General features: G+C 43.2%; 1 protein-coding gene across 2 annotated transcripts in view; it reads right to left on the reverse strand.

Moving 5' to 3' along the window:
* Positions 1-12,325, reverse strand: part of prickle1 (prickle planar cell polarity protein 1) — a 107,723-nt gene that overhangs the window by 15,945 nt on the left and 79,453 nt on the right. The window contains exons 1-2 of one of the 2 annotated variants that reach the window (XM_033037840.1): positions 12,019-12,310; positions 1,909-2,093 (exon numbers count right to left, since the gene is read on the reverse strand). In XM_033037840.1, coding sequence (XP_032893731.1) covers positions 1,909-2,093; positions 12,019-12,043 — 210 coding nt within the window. In that variant the 5' untranslated portion in view covers positions 12,044-12,310. Of the gene's footprint in view, positions 1-1,908; positions 2,094-12,018; positions 12,311-12,325 lie in introns of those variants that run through there. The other variant, XM_033037841.1, reaches the window with a different exon arrangement.

The raw sequence follows: 12,325 nt of genomic DNA on the forward strand, positions 1-12,325 counted from the left end.
CACACACACACACACACGCGCGCACACACACACACACACACACACACGGATACAAACATTCTTATTAAACAATTATTTCTGTAGTGTGTACATTGGACAAATTAGATGCTAGCCTTGACTGAAGAACTGCTATAAATTCCACAACTAAACTGGTACTGAAACCTTGAACAGCTGGCTGAGGCTCGACAAAGCAAACAGCCCTGGGATAACCTGTGACGTTACAGTAACATTGATGGCTCATGTCTTCAGATCTAAGCCAGCTATAAAGTCCTGCTAATCTGAAACACCCCAAAAACTAACAAAGCTGCTGAGAAGCAGCTACCTCCATTGTTGACTCCACAAAATTAAACTCCGACAAGCACGTGCCCAATCTTGGAACCTGCTCTACCAAGCAATAGGCCTTATCAGTGTTTGATTAAGATTTTTAAAGGAGCCAACTTAAATTGAGTAAGTGCTTTTGCTGCCAGTCACATATCAATCTCACTTATGTGCTAGGATTTTATAGGATTACATTTCTGTGACAAAAACTCCATCTCTTTAAAAATTTTTTTTATTAAGTGCTGATTGTATGGCCAGATATTGCCCTCCGAAACGACAAGGCCTACGATACATTTATTGCACTTTTCGGATGGGATGTGCCAACAAGTTGTTACTCAGAATCTGCTCGTTAGGAAAGGCATATGCTTCCAAAACAACGATCCCCAGAAGGGAAAAAAAAGTCTATTAATCCAGGTGCATCTGCACAACAGATCAAAACTTGAACAGTCCCCCACTCTTCAAAGCTCATGCTCAATTATTGGACAATAAATGACCTGCTGGAAAGTTTAGCTGCACCTATGCATTCCAGTGAATTTCAACACCTTATATTCACGCTACATCCATTTGAAACACTGTCCATAACAGAAGCCACTTGTCCCCCACAGATTGAGGAACAGCTAGTTTTCATGATGGGAAATGTTATTTCTCTGGTCGCACACTATATTCACCATAACATTCAGTTCCGTCATCGTTATATTTTCACATTTCATTCATTGAGGCTGCAGGAAAGTACATTAAAACAGCCAACCTGTTTCAAGGAACACACACCAAAGGTTAGTTAGTTATAGATTGGAATCAATGTTGTCAATTTGGAAATGTATTTTCTTGGGGATTAGTAGGTATGGAATGATCTATAAAGAGGGCAGGATTGTATCAAGCTAATTCTCTTGGAGAAAACTCAGCGGGTGCAGCAGCATCTATGGAGCGAAGGAAATAGGCAACGTTTCGGGCCGAAACGTTGCCTATTTCCTTCGCTCCATAGATGCTGCTGCACCCGCTGAGTTTCCCCAGCATTTTTGTGTACCTTCGATTTTCCAGCATCTGCAGTTCCTTCTTAAACACAAGCTAATTCTCTTAATGTTTTCACATTTGCTAGCAGCACGATTCTGATCATTAGTGCTGATTTTGTTAACTGATCAAGCTTTGAAATTGCAGTACATCTTTTAATATGTTAATGGTGATTACAAGGCCATATAGTAGATCAATTAAAAGTTAAATTGCTGTGTTTGGCCCTGCTATCTCGCGTGATGCAATATTAGCACCTTCCATTGATATGCAAAGCTGCTCCTTCTCCAGGCACAGCTTTGGCCAGGTTCCTGTTTGAGCGCTGAATGTCCGTGGTGAATGGGAAATAACCACCTCCCACCAGACAATGCAGGATAACAACAGTGGGTGGAGAAGCTCTTGGGGAGAAACAGATCTGCTTTACTGAAACAAACACAGCACTGAGCCAGAGACGAGGGGACTAAACTATCAATAAATTAGAGAGGAAGAGGATTTTCTGTAAGCTTACATTTAGCCAAAGATATTCTCTTTCACATCGACATTATTTGGTAGAAATTGTGCCACAGGATGGACATGCCTACCTACCTGTTCTGGTTTTAGACCTGGTGGAACCCACGCATACTCTTCCAAAACACATCCGGAGTCGTCATCTGACGTTGAACTGCGCTGGAATCCAAAGGTCAACTTGCTTACTTTTTGCTCCATTTCAAAAGCCATGTGGGCACCAAGATTGAGGCCAGCAGTCAGCAGTGATTCAGTACACAAAGGATCTGTGGGGAGACAAGTTGCAGGCAGTTTAATACCAAATCAGTGAGAGTCCATGTTGAATTAACTTGCATTCAAAGTGCATTGTTTCGGAAATTCCTAGACAAGTTATCATTCAACAATTTCTTCAACAGAATTTGACCTTCTCTGAAGCCTGCTGGAGATTTCTAGATCTATCTGTGGTACTAAATTTATTCTGGATCATTTTAGATTGAAGCTGATTGCTTGTGCTGTAATAATAAGAGTAGGAAACATTTCCCAAAAAATTGGAACATAAGAGTCCCAGTGAAGCCTCGGAACCGGATGTGTGTTGCAACATCACCCGTCCACGGGACCTTTTCATGTGTTACGGTTTGTGCTTAAAATCTAGGATATTGTCACCAGGAAACCCAGATTGGTAGCACATAAACCAAACAGAAACCTGCCTCAAGCCCTTTTGATACATCATATGATTGAGCTCCAATAAGTTGACGTATGTTGCTCAGTATTAATAAGGGACAAACAAAGCGTTTGTTTATGTCTCTCTTCTTTACCTGAGTGTAATGAAGCCAAAAGTCCCTTTCTTTATCATGTTGTTATGTCTGTGCTCAAATAGTGGACAAAACGTTCCTGCAAATGGGCTATCATGCTCCTTATTAATACGGCACAGTTTGATTCCAAGCTGCCCTGCGTCTTTATAAAGCAGCAGGCTCTCATTATGAGACTTGTGTAATTGGAAAATTCACTCCAGATGTACCCTGTTGACAAGCCATTTAATACAGCAAAACAAGGAGAAAAAAAACAACTGGTTTGTATTTCACTGTGATAAAGGCTTTATCCCCATGCTCAGTCCTGGAAAACATTGCCCTTTGGGAACTTGTACTTCCCTATGAAACAGGCAAAACTGCTACTCAAACAATCTCTCTGTACTGTATCACCATTTTAATTTGCAACACTGCACGTGATGGTCGTGGAAAATGCAGCAAATGTCAGGATAATTTCAGAGTCCAGCGAGTGCTCCTTCAACGCAACATGGCGACTGTTGCCTTTGAAGAGCAACAGGTCACCATTGAACAGTTCCATTCAATGGCAAACTGTTTCACGTCCCCTCAGTCTGACAGCTACAGTGCATAGCCTTTATGTTTTCATGTAAGTGATCAGGCGGTGGAGGGATTACAACCAATTTCTAAACCGTCATCTCTTCTCCTTTCAAAGCCAGCAGGTTTTCGAATAAAAATATTTTTTCCATCAAGGATGCCTACTAGCCCTATCTGTGTATTTTGTGCATTAGCTGACCTGCTCACAGTCACCTTCAATCCTCTACTTATTTAGTTGAAATCTTGAGCAGACTGTTTATAGCACATGAATTAGTTGCTTAACTAACTGGTGTTCAGCACTGAATCTGTGGCAAAAGGTCATCTGGATTTATAATATTAAATTAGCTATCACATGATGGTAGGGACCTTGTGCTTACATCAGATTTTGATTCACTCAATGGGTTGGGATTGCAATTCTCATGATTTACCGAGAGAAATAAATCATCTGATTCTTTTCTAAAATGACCCAAATAACTGTCCCAGGGTCAATGCGAGTTTCATCAAGTATCTGAAGCACTAGACTGCTGTTTGTGAGTGCCAGGGCTGGGTGGCTTGATACCCGACCAAGGGCTGAGGAGAGGAGACGGTGGACAAAGCATTTTCATGCTTGCTCCTACACTGTGTCAGGGGGAGGGGGGGAGGATAGTGGGAGCGTTGTCCCCAGATGAGAGATGGATTTCAGCATGGTTCTGATGTCATTTACAGACTGAGGGTGAGCAAGCTTCACTGTCGAAGGGCACATATAAAGAACAGTCAGAAACACAGACTTTGCCGTTGATGCTTGTGTAAAGTGACCAAGTGACTGAAGGTTAAAAGTCAAATGGAAGAACATGTGAAGCATTACTATATTCCAAATATTCCAAGCATAAATATTTAACTTTGCATTTTATACATATTTTCTGTGAGCGCAAAAATGACAGAACAATCCTCAGTATTCTTTGCTTACTTCATTAATAACACAGCCCAAGGAAAAATGCAGATATCCATCCTCAACATCATGTCCATTAACTCCGACAGTTCATAAATAATCAAAACCATGCACATCAGTCAGTGACTGGCATGAAAGAGCCAACAGAAACAGCTGAGAAAATGACCTCTGATAAAACAAGGCTCTTGGTTTGAGTAAAGTGAGGTAGTTTATGCATGAAAAAAATTATAAAGTTCTGTTTTTAGAGAAGCTTTGGAGTGCCAGCTATATTTGGCAGCTATTTGTTCAGGTCAATGAAGCTTTTCTCAGCTAATTGCTTTGCGAAGTTTTATTTAACCATTTCGATATAATTAACTGCTTCTCCCAAAGGGGTGGCACCATTCAGGAAAAATGCAACAGCGGCTTTTAAAAGAGAACGCAAGGTCTCTCACTTTGGGATTCTTAGTCAGGACAAAGTGGTGTTTAGATTAAAAAATGAGTGTTTATGTAGTGTCTTTCACAACCTCAGCATAACACTTTACAGTCAACAAAGTATTTCCTGAAGAGCAGTCATAGTTGTAACATAGAGCCCAGCAGCAATTTACACCCAGCCTGCTCCCCCAAACAGTGCTCTGGTAACAGCCAGGTGCTCAGGGTAATGATGTTGGCGAATTCCATGGTCTAGGATGCTTCTTGAAATGCGTCTGTGTCACACTGTAAATATATCAAGGGCGGCACAGTGGCACATAGAAAATAGGTGCAGGAGTAGGCCATTCGGCCCTTCGAGCCTGCACCGCCATTCAATATGATCATGGTTGATCATCCAACTCAGTATCCTATACCAGCCTTCTCTCCATACCCCCTGATCCCTTTAGCCACAAGGGCCACATCTAACTCCCTCTTAAACACAGCACAGCAGTAAAATTGCTGCCTCATAGGGCCAGAGACCCAGGTGGCTGACTATGGGGGCTGTTTGTGCGGAGTTTTGTACATTCTCCTTGTGGCCTTGAGCGTTTTTTTCCAGCTGCTCTGTTTCCTTCCACATTCCAAAGACGGTCAGGTTTGTAGTTTAACTGGCCTTTTGTAAATTGTCCCTCGCTTGCAGGATGCAGAAGTGAAATAACATAAAACCAATATACGGGTGATCAATAATCGGTGTGGACTCGGTGGGCCAAAGGGCCTGTCTCCTTACTGTATCTCTAAACTAAACCAAAACTGAACTGCTAAACCAACCAATACAACTGTGTTTCCAACATTCAATTCCATTAACACAGAGGTGTACTGTAAACCTAGTTAAAGTCAGTGAAACTGAGAGAATATCCATTTGGGAATATTGCACAGATCTAGCTATTACAATTTTTGTGGAGCCCCGTGGTTTAGGATTTCTGGAGCCCATTCCGAAGAAGCCAGAGAACGTTAGAGTTGATTGAGCTTTGGTATCAGTTATACAATTTCACTTGACTAGTACTCTGTACATCCTGTGTGATTCTTGGCTAGATATCTCAGTCACCTTTTCCCTAGAACTAAATATTAAGAGCAAGTTTTTTTTTTCATGTCGGTGATGTGGCTGAAATATCCAGCAGGATAGAGAGACTGCAGCTGAAATGAGCTCAGCATCCTGTGGTCAACGCTGGCTTGCTGCAACAAGAGGTTAGTTGCTGCCTCATAGCTTTCTTTCTTGCTCAACTCCTGCTGTTCAGCCCTTGTCCTGCTCGGGGGGAAATTGTTTAACAAATTCCTCTTTGTAAGAATTCTCGTTAACATGGCTTTGGCGGGTACAAGGTTCATGTTAACTCCCTCAATCCATTCTCTTTGATAGACTTAAGAGGAAGGTTGGTAGGGGTGGTGTCCAGCTCCATCTGTCCTGGAAACAGTGGGCAATGCTGGCGACTTATGAAACACAGAATGAGACTGGCTATACCTTCAAGCATGCCCAATGCTCAAGGTTGAATCATCCTACCACAACCAGGGACCAGTGCTGAACTACTATCCACCTCTTTGATGACCCTCGGACTATCCTTGATTGGACTTTGCTGGCTTCACCTTTGCAGAAACTTTATTTCCTTATCACATATATGGATCTATACACTGTAAATGGATCGATTGTAATCATGTATTGTCTTTCTGCTGACTGCTTAGCACGCAACAAAAGCTTTTCACTGTACATGTGACAACAAACTAAACTGAACTGATAAACAATTATTTCCATCACCAACCCCTTTGCCCCTCCTCATAAAGGATTTCAAATTTGCTCAACAAGATTAGTCAACGGTTGCGAAAGATCGCTTTATTTCCAGGATTTAACTCGACACACGCGAGTCAGCTGACTGCTGAACAAAAATCCTCTCCAAGTACAGGAGGTCTGCCAAGAGGTCTCACATTTCAATCTTATAACTGGATTTAGTTTTGGTCTTAAATATGCTGGTAGGCATAGACTGATTTTTCAATAACTCAACTTCATAAACAATTTGCAGTCTGGACAGACTGAGTTAAGTGACACAGCGCAGAAACAGGCCCTTCGACCCACCGAGACTTCGCCGACCAATACACTAGCACTATCCTACACACACACTCGGGACAATTTACAATCTTTACCAAAGCCTGCAAACCTGCACGTCTTTGGAGTTGGGAGAAAGCCGGAGCACCCAGAGAAAACCCACGCAGTCACGGGGAGAATGTACAAACTCCGTACAGACAGCACCAGCAGTCAGGATTTAATCCGGGTCTCTGGTGCTGGAAGGCAGCAATTCTATCTGTGCCACCCATTATAAGGCAAAGTTATAAAGGCAAAAGTAGTTGGCGAATGTCTGCCAACTACTCCTTTTGCCCAAGACAACCATAAACCAACCACTCACCCGGGTATGAGTTAGAGTTACAACAGATTCATTGATTAAGCAAACATGCTCTTCAGAGACTTTGTTACAAAGAGGTTAATTACAAGATTCTGAGAATTGTGTTTGCATTCTGTTTATCTTTAACAGTTGCATTATTCACTCCTCGTTTTGAGGTTTATTTTCAACTGTTCAGTCGGTACATTCGCTCACGTACAAGGCTGAGGTTGGCCACAAAATGTCTGGGACCATGTTCATTTCACTTAATCAGTAAAATTCCTTTTAATGGGAACCAGATGACTGCTTGTTTGTTCTGTAGTTACGGATCCACCAAACAGATCACATGTCTTTAAACCCACATGGTCAGTGACATTTAACTGAAAACTACAGAGGTTTGCACCATAATGGGGTGTTCAATCAAATCAGACTGTCCCTACAATTTATCACTGGTTTTCTCTGAGAGAAAAAAACTCTCATTGCCTCAGTTTTGGCACTGGCTGGATGATATCATTAGCTTAATCTCAGTAGCCTCTGGCACTGCAACATTTGTGAAAGAAATGATTCCCAACATTTCTCGTCACCTGTCCCAAGGGAAGGAGGAGATAAAATAAAAAGGTACATTATAGAAAATGGGTGTTTGTTACTTTTTATAAACCATGATACATTTCAAGATAATACAGCAACGTCTGCCTTCAGGGTTCAAAATTGGTTTATGCCTTCCAATACATTGAGCTTCTAGGCACAAGACCGACTTGTTAGCTGTGGATTGTCAGGAGATTGCACACCATTGTTAAAGAGATCTGCACAAACCAGCAGTGATTTCTAGATAGACACAAAATGCTGGAGTAACTCAGCGGGTCAGGCAGCATCACTGGAGAGAAGGAATGGGTGAAATTTCGGGTCAAGACCCTTCTTCAGACTGAGAGTCACGGGAGAAGCTGGAGTTATGGAAGGGTACAAAGAGAATGAAGAAGCTTTCTAGGCAACACCTCTGGAATTGATTTTGCCATATAATAAATGGTTTTGGTTTTAGTTTTAGTCTTAAATATGCTGGTGACTGATTTTTCAATAACTCAACTTGATAAACAATTTTCAGTCTGTGCAGACTTAGTTTAGTTTAGAGGTACAGCTCAGAAACAGGCCTTTCGGCCCACTGATGCGCCGACCAGCTATCCCTGTAAACTAGCACTATCCTAGCATCTTATTAGATTAAAAGGCACAAATACAAAGGTAGGTTTGTCTTGGAAGATGCAAGGGATGGACAAATGCAGCCTCATGCATTGCATTGATAGCTGCATTTAATCATTACTCACAGAGCCAAGTGGATGCACTGTTTGCTGATAACTACAAGCACTAAACATTGTTCTTTGGATGAAAGCAGATAAGGATTTCATTGAAAGACACAAAGTGCTGGAGTAACTCAGTGGATCAGGCAACATCTCTGGAAAACATGGATAGGTGACCTATCCATGTTTTCCAGAAAGGACATCTCTTTTTTTTTTGTAAACCAGCATTTGCAAGTCATTGTTTCTCCAAAGAATTGCATTATTCCAATTTATATCCAATGCATCTGACAAGTAAGCACTCAACTCTTGAAAACTGCACCAGTAATGTCATTTGAGTAATTAAGTTTTATCCCAAATGTTAATGGAGTAAATCAAATGCATCTGCTTCAGCTGACATTACTTGCTCACTGCCACCCATCACCACCAAACAATCTCAAGGGCCAACTAATATTTTGGCCACTATCTCATCTCAGTTCTGATGCTAATAATAGTCATACAGTGTGGAACCAGGCCCTTTGGCCCAACTTGCCCAGACCGACCAAAATGCCCCATCTACACTAGTTTCACCTGTCTTAGAGTTTGGCCCATATCTCTCTAAACCTGTTCTATCAATGTACTTGTCCAAATGTTTCTTAAACATTGCAATAGTACCTGGCTCAGCCACCCCCTCTGGCAGCTCGTTCCATATACCCTTAGTGTAAAATAGTTGCCCTCAGGTTCCTATTAAATCTTTTTCCCTTCACCTTAAACTTATGTCCTCTGGTTCTCAATTCCCCTACTCTGGGCAGGAGACTGCGTCTAATCCTTCCCTTTTCACCACCACCTCATGTCATATGACCAACCCAAGGTGGGGAACGCATTCTCTTCATCAGTTTTGATGGAAACTGTACTGTGCTGAATCACAAGCACAGCGTGTGGACACAGTCAAATGTTAAACTCATGACATTCATTACAGCAAAACAGGTCTGTCTCTCTTGAAGACATAGGTATTAAGAAAGTATCTGGGAGCAGAAGAAGTGCACCAGAATCAGGCAAGCTACAGGATAACCAGCTAAAACAATTCCTTACAGTGAGTTTTGAATTAATGACCGAGGATAAAGAGCGATTTCAGAGCTTGTGAAGCACTCTCCATGCAACACTAAATGATCCTAGATTTACACTACGATTTCTGTTTGGGGCAGTGAGATGGAGCTGCCTCACAGCTCCAGCAACCCGGGTTCAATCCTGACCTAGGGTCCTGGCTGTGTCAAGTTTAGATGTTCTCCCTGTGGCCATTTAGGTTTCCTTCAGGTGCTCCAGTTTTCTTCTATATCCCGAAGACATGCGGCTTGATAACATAATCAGCAAATTTAAATCTAATGTGTGGTTGAAGAGCAGCAGAACCTGGGAAGTGTTGACAGGAACGTGGGGAAAATAAAAGGGGGTCGATTTAGGATTAGTATCAATGGTCAAAGTGGACTCAGTGGGCCAAAGGGCCTGTTTCCGTGTTGTGTCTCTCTATGACTTTATATGGACATTTGCTCAGTGTTGTTCATGAAGTGAATGATTCCACATTCTTGGATGGGTACATTGACAATTTTGGGAAATTGACAATCCTGTTCCCCCAAAGTAACTCTATGGAAACTGGATTCTTCAACAGATTGTGAAATTACATACGGAGTATTGACTGAATGCTGATCAGTTTCCCAAGAATAGTTTGAGGTGACCATTTGTCCCTGACCAGAACAATACCAAACATTGACTAGCTGCAAGTGTTGCTGCTTCTCACATGAAGTGGATGTTATCAAACATTTAAGAAACTACCTGTGGACCCAAGCAACAGAAACAAACGTGAAATGTGGTAATTCAAAAATAAAAGAAACTAATCTTTATGAATCTAGAAACAAGGAACTGCAGATGCTGGTTTACAAAAGAAACACAACATGCAGGAGTAACTCAACAGGACAAACAGCATCTCTGGAGAAAGGTTATGAAGAATGATCCCAACTAGAGTCTGAAGTAGGATCTGACCCAAAACCTCGCCTATCCATGTTCTTCAGAGAGGCTGCCTGCCCCATTGAGTTACTCCAGCACTTCGTGCCTGCTTTGTGAATCTGGAAAATAAAACTGTTGATACTCTATAATTTTTTAGTTCTGATATTTTTATTGGCTCTGTAATTGTAACAACAATAAGTATGTTGCAGTACAGCCAACGAAAAAAAAGTTTGCTTGTAATCAGATAGTTTTCACTCGAGCCCAAATGGATAGTACAGGTTCTACTCTGGAGTTTAAAAGCCCTTCTCTTTTTCCCTGACTGAGCGGCAGTGTCAGCGGTAAACCTTGTTCCAATGCACATACGCACTCAGGTTACACACTCTCACCTGTTGGCTGGCGAACAACACGCTCCTTTGTTGCATTTTACAAGTCCTGCTTCAGACAGGTTTCAGTAGGAACACTCTATAGGTAGCGGCGAAGCCAAGCGGATGGTGCGATATTTAACAAACTCGGGCTTCAGTGCAAGTGTGAGGGAACCCTTGGCTACGTTCCACCTCATAACAGAAAACTCTAAAGTCCTTGGCCATTTTGAAATTAAATTAAAAAAAACTCACCCTACATACACACAGTATATATTCGCAGCACAGATTTGGCAGTGGCAGCGTTGGTTTGGATGATTTTTTTAAATTTATACAGTGAAATCAAATTGTAGACATCTGGTTCAGCTTTACTACAGTCAATCTAATTGCAATTTGTTAAATGACCAGGTTTTTAAAGATCCAGTGTTAGGTTAATTAATGTGAATTAAATATAAAAGCAATACTGAACTGATCCCTAGCTTTTATACGTATGGACTTATATCTAAACCTGAAATTACTGATGGGCACATTCTTGGCAGGAAGTCCATGGGGTTTCTTTCAATAAGTGTTCCTTAAAGACGCGCAGTTTCGGGATCACCACTATAGACCTGGGCACGTCTGCCCAGTGGATGGCAATAGTAGAATAGTTTCACATATAATTGCAGCATAACTACAGCGGGCTCATGCGGCAGGGCAGCGGTCGCTACTGCACCACGTACGCCGGCCCGGACGCCCCACGCCCCGGCTGCGAGACCTCCCACAAGCGGGTCGCCATCGCCGCGCTTCACACGTGGATCAGACTCTCCGGCCAACGCGGATCACACGACAGAGAGAGGGAGGGAGAGAGCACTCATCACTGCACAAGTTCAGGAGAAGGGAGAGGGGGGTCCAGGGAGTGAGGGGGACTGGGGAAATGGTGTGATCTGGACTCATGTACGAGCAGGGGCCGCTATGCTGAGGTGAGGGCTGCTTCTTCACTGCCAGTGGGAACAATCAATGCCGGGGAAAGGTTTAATTCTGACATTAAAATGCACTCGATGGGTACATTTTTCAAGTTGAAGTCCGCAACAATTGCACAGCCAGCAAACAGCGTTGAGATTAGAGTTACTCCAGCTTTTTTGTGTCTATCTATCTACAGTCTTTAGATTACTTTCGTTTCACCTTTCATTAAAATGATAATCTTGCACCGTGGACACGAGTCAACCCGACTTCAGTCTCCGCGTCTCGATCATATTATTAACCAGTTTCTGCTCAGCAGCGACGTCTCCTCCCGGGGATTTGAAAGCTGGGGGTTTATTTCAGCGCCCGCTGTGCCCACAGCAACGTCCCGGTGCTGACCCGCAGACAGACCCCGGCCCCGTCAGGGTAGCGCCCCCGGCCCGTCTCACTGCCAGTCCATCGCTCCACACATCCCCGCACTGAGGCGATGACACCCCGATCACCAAGGACGGGGTCACTCACTGCCACGGCCTCTCACAAAACAATCTGCGCTCTTACCTTGCGAGGCAGCCGAGTATTGCATCTGCGAGTAGTTTAGTGTGGTATCATGCCCGGCACAGACACCGCGGGCCGAAGGGTCGGTGTCTGTCCTGAACTCCCGCTGTCTAACTGTGCAGCGCAGACACTTGAGGCGCAGCTCCTTGCCGCGGCGAGAGAAACTGCCCCACACTTACACGCCGACTGCTCACACATCCGTGTTCATTGGTGTAACCGGCCACTTAACAAGAGAGGGTCGGGCGGGGAGACAGCCCCAGAAACCCTGGTGGCACTCTCAACTCCGGTCCTTGCGCGCTAAGGACGCGAG

The sequence above is a fragment of the Amblyraja radiata genome, chromosome 19, assembly GCF_010909765.2.
Source record: "Amblyraja radiata isolate CabotCenter1 chromosome 19, sAmbRad1.1.pri, whole genome shotgun sequence".
Taxonomy (NCBI): Eukaryota; Metazoa; Chordata; class Chondrichthyes; order Rajiformes; family Rajidae; genus Amblyraja; species Amblyraja radiata.